This window comes from Haliaeetus leucocephalus, unplaced genomic scaffold (assembly GCF_000737465.1).
Source record: "Haliaeetus leucocephalus isolate CR32 unplaced genomic scaffold, Haliaeetus_leucocephalus-4.0 Scaffold668, whole genome shotgun sequence".
NCBI classification, from domain to species: Eukaryota; Metazoa; Chordata; class Aves; order Accipitriformes; family Accipitridae; genus Haliaeetus; species Haliaeetus leucocephalus.
The window spans coordinates 5,680,983-5,684,426 of record NW_010973104.1 but is presented as its reverse complement, the minus strand read 5'-3'; the positions used below and the strand labels follow the sequence as shown (position 1 = coordinate 5,684,426).

Sequence of the window (3,444 nt, the reverse complement as noted above, 5' to 3'; positions counted from 1 at the left end):
AGCGGGGAAGCGGGGGAGCGGGAGCAGGAGCAGGCCGTCGGGGCAGGGGCGAGGAGGGCGGTGCGAGGGGGTCGCCATCTTTCCGTGGCGCTTGCTTGGCGGCAAGAGAGTGGTTTTAGCCAAACGGTGCAACAAACGCTCGGTGTTTATTAAATACAGAGGCTAAGACTACAGGAGGTGCGCGTGGGACACTTCATCTTAGGTTTAGCGTTATCTCTTAGCTAATACTCCAAAATAACATGTCGGCAACAGCTTGCTGGTTGAACGCCACAGCGTTTTCGTTGGGCGCCGCGATAACCTAAGTCTAGCCACTGCAGCTGATAGTTAAAAAGTAAATCTTTCATCCACGAAGTGACTTGTTGTTGGGGTTGTCATTTAATTGTTGACAGGTTATTTCAGTTGATCATTAGTGACTGGCTTATCTTCCTTCTTGCATTTAATGCCGAAGAAACTGAAAAGTTTCATTAGCATTAGATCAACAATCTCCTCTTCTTCTGAAGCCTAAAATAACAACGAGAAGTAAGTTACTCAGATGCATGGACCAGAAGCGAATACATTCTCTGCTGAAGCCAGAGAAGGTCGCAAGAGAAAATCTCTAGTTGAGGTGAAATAGGCCAACTTTCACTCTAAGCAGAGCATGAGTAACTGCCAAAGCAAAACATCACACCAATATTTTTGTTGAGACAAAAGTCCCGGATGAGCGTGGCTGAGCATGGACGTTATAGATGAAATTTTGGTTCTGTCAAAGCCCATGGAAATCTTGCTGCAGGAGCCTGGGGTTCCCTTGCCAGCTACCATACAGCTAGTGGCATATACAATGAGCTGTCCACCATTTCTAGATGAACTAAATGAGAAAAACTAAATATATCTTGTTTTCTATTGACCATATCATTTGTTTTCATCTCCCTTGACTTCATTTAAAACATAGAGGAATTTGGGACAGTGCTGGAGTACTAAGCTGGATTTCACACCCTGCTATCAATAGCTTGAATGGGCCAGGCACTCACCGTGACATTTTTAAAAGATCTGTCCCTTAGTAGCAGTTTTGGCACTGATTTCAATGGAGCTGGGGCACAAGTCTAAGGCTTTTGCTGGATTTAGTATGTGAACAGAAGGCTACAAATCAGATCTTGTACTAAATCTGAACAGAGACACATCCGAACAGGAATGGAGAGCATAAATCTGGAAAATCTGAAGTGTGCTTTATGAGGAAATGTTGAATTCTTAAGAGTTGGACTGAGTTTACATGTGTTTCATCCGAGGGTGGAATACCTAAATCATGAGTAAGCACTGCACAATAAATGTTAAAAATGGCAGGAGAGCTTGGATGAACACACCTGGTAGTGCTTCTGCTCCTCACTAAAAGCAACCAGAATCACCGAAATGAACAGATTCAGTACCACAAATGTCATGAAAATTATGCAGGATCCAATTAAGAAGGAGCCTAAAATTGGATTGTAGTCCAAGACCTGTAGTATTCATAAGGTAAAACATCATATTTTGATTGTAAAAACAAACAAACAAAAAGAGCATACATACAAGCAGTTAAGACACAATAAGGAGTTTGTCTCTGAAAATCCTTGTGGCTAATAAACTATGCTACATGTATTATACTTATGTATATAAATTTTCTCCTTTAGTCACTTTCCTATGTTGATATGATATAGGACAAAGATAATAGAATATTTTTTATATATGATATATGAATATGGGCAATCTTTGGGGGTTTTTAAGTGTTTGCATTTGATTGTAAGGGTATGGAAGTTTCATGTAAAAGTTGACAAGCCTGGAGATCTGTTTATCCACAGAACAGCTGAAGCTCCATCATGCCTCAGCTTTCAAAGTATAGATAAAATCTCTGTATGCTTTTATTTAGTAGTGTCTTTACAAAGAAGCCCAGTCAGACTGTCATGGACCCATCAGCAAAGGGTGGTGTAAAAATCCCAAACCCTCATTTTCATGTAAGCTATAACACAGGAATATATTTTCGTGATTAACAACATGGGTGGGATGTAGAGGTGAAAAACTTTGTGCCCAATTACTGATCTTCAAAGCTACCCATACCCTGTTGGATCCATGGTCTAAAAACATCCACCAAGGAGGATTTCACAGTCAGAGATGTCCCAGAACTAGCTTAATCCACAAAGAGCTGTTCAAACGATATTGTAATATTTGAAAGAACTTAATGAAAAAGTCAAGAATAATAAAAAGAAATGCAACGTAAAGTTCCCTTGTGGAAAGCCTTGCCTTTCTTGAGAAGCTGATGGGTGTGCGTTCAGAACATGTGCAGGGCACTTTTCTGTCTGTAGCTTTCTAAGCAAATTGCTCAAAACTTTCTGTAGTCAATAAGTAACATATCTAGTTAAAATGTGAGCACCTTTCTCAATGAAACATTCATTATAAGTCTACTGATGGTCAAAATGGGATGTGAGATATATTTCACTGGGTGTCTTTTTCCTGTCTTGATGAGAAAAGGTGGCTGCTTTAGGAGCCTGTGGACCTTGCAAAATTAGATTAATGTCTAGCACTAATTGAAAGTCTTTCTATTTGATGGTTCAAAGCATATTTGATAGCTGAGCTGCTAATTACACAGTGATAAACTTCTCAAAATCAGAGTTGGTACCTCCTCATAGTTGAAGATTCCCAGCTGAAGACTGACCATGGTCTCTGCTGCATCAAAGAGAGTTTTGTAAGAGTAGAGCTTCCAGCCAAATATCAAGTTTGTCTGCAGAGGAAAGAAGGCATATATTGTGTGATGATCAGAATCCTTGCTGCAAAATCAGCTAATGACTGCTGTATTCAGAGAAAGCTCTCTGAGCTTGTCATCAGAGCCATGAAGCTTTTTTTGTGTTTTGAGTTTTTTTTGTTCACAGACAGGGCAAACACCAGACAAGGTCACAGAAGAAGACTAACCTAGAGCCAAGAACTCAATTCGCACTTTCTGAGTGTGTTTAGCTGTAAGACCTTTTATCCTAGATATGAGAATATCTTATACCTGCTCAGCTTGCCACTAGATAATGTAAAAAACCTGCAAATACATGACAAAATCAGGAAAGTAATTTAGACCACCTCTAAGTAACAGATTTATCCCTGCATAATTGACTGAATTAATCATTAACATTTGCCTTTCAGTGCACAGATCCCTTCCCAACAACAGGCAACCTCCTTGTTTGCAGTTAGTGACCAAGGTTGTCCTGGTTTCAGCTGGGATAGAGTTAACTGTCTTCCTAGTAGCTGGTACAGTGCTATGTTTTGAGTTCAGTATGTGAAGAATGTTGATAACACTGACGTTTTCAGTTGTTGCTCAGTAGTGTTTAGACTATAGTCAAGGATTTTTCAGCTTCTCATGCCCAGCCAGGGCACCTGACCCAAACTGGCCAACAGTGTATTCCATACCATGTGACGTCCCATCTAGTTTAGGAACTGGGAAGTGGGGGGGGCAGG

General features: G+C 40.5%; 1 protein-coding gene across 1 annotated transcript in view; it reads right to left on the bottom strand.

The window, feature by feature from the left end:
• Positions 1–390: 390 nt before the first annotated feature.
• Positions 391–3,444, bottom strand: part of PKD1L2 (polycystic kidney disease 1-like 2) — a 42,207-nt gene continuing 39,153 nt past the window's right edge. Inside the window, exons 41-43 of the mRNA XM_010579722.1 lie at positions 2,624–2,725; positions 1,338–1,469; positions 391–501 (exon numbers count right to left, since the gene is read on the bottom strand). Coding sequence (XP_010578024.1) covers positions 391–501; positions 1,338–1,469; positions 2,624–2,725 — 345 coding nt within the window. The remainder of the gene's footprint in view (positions 502–1,337; positions 1,470–2,623; positions 2,726–3,444) is intronic.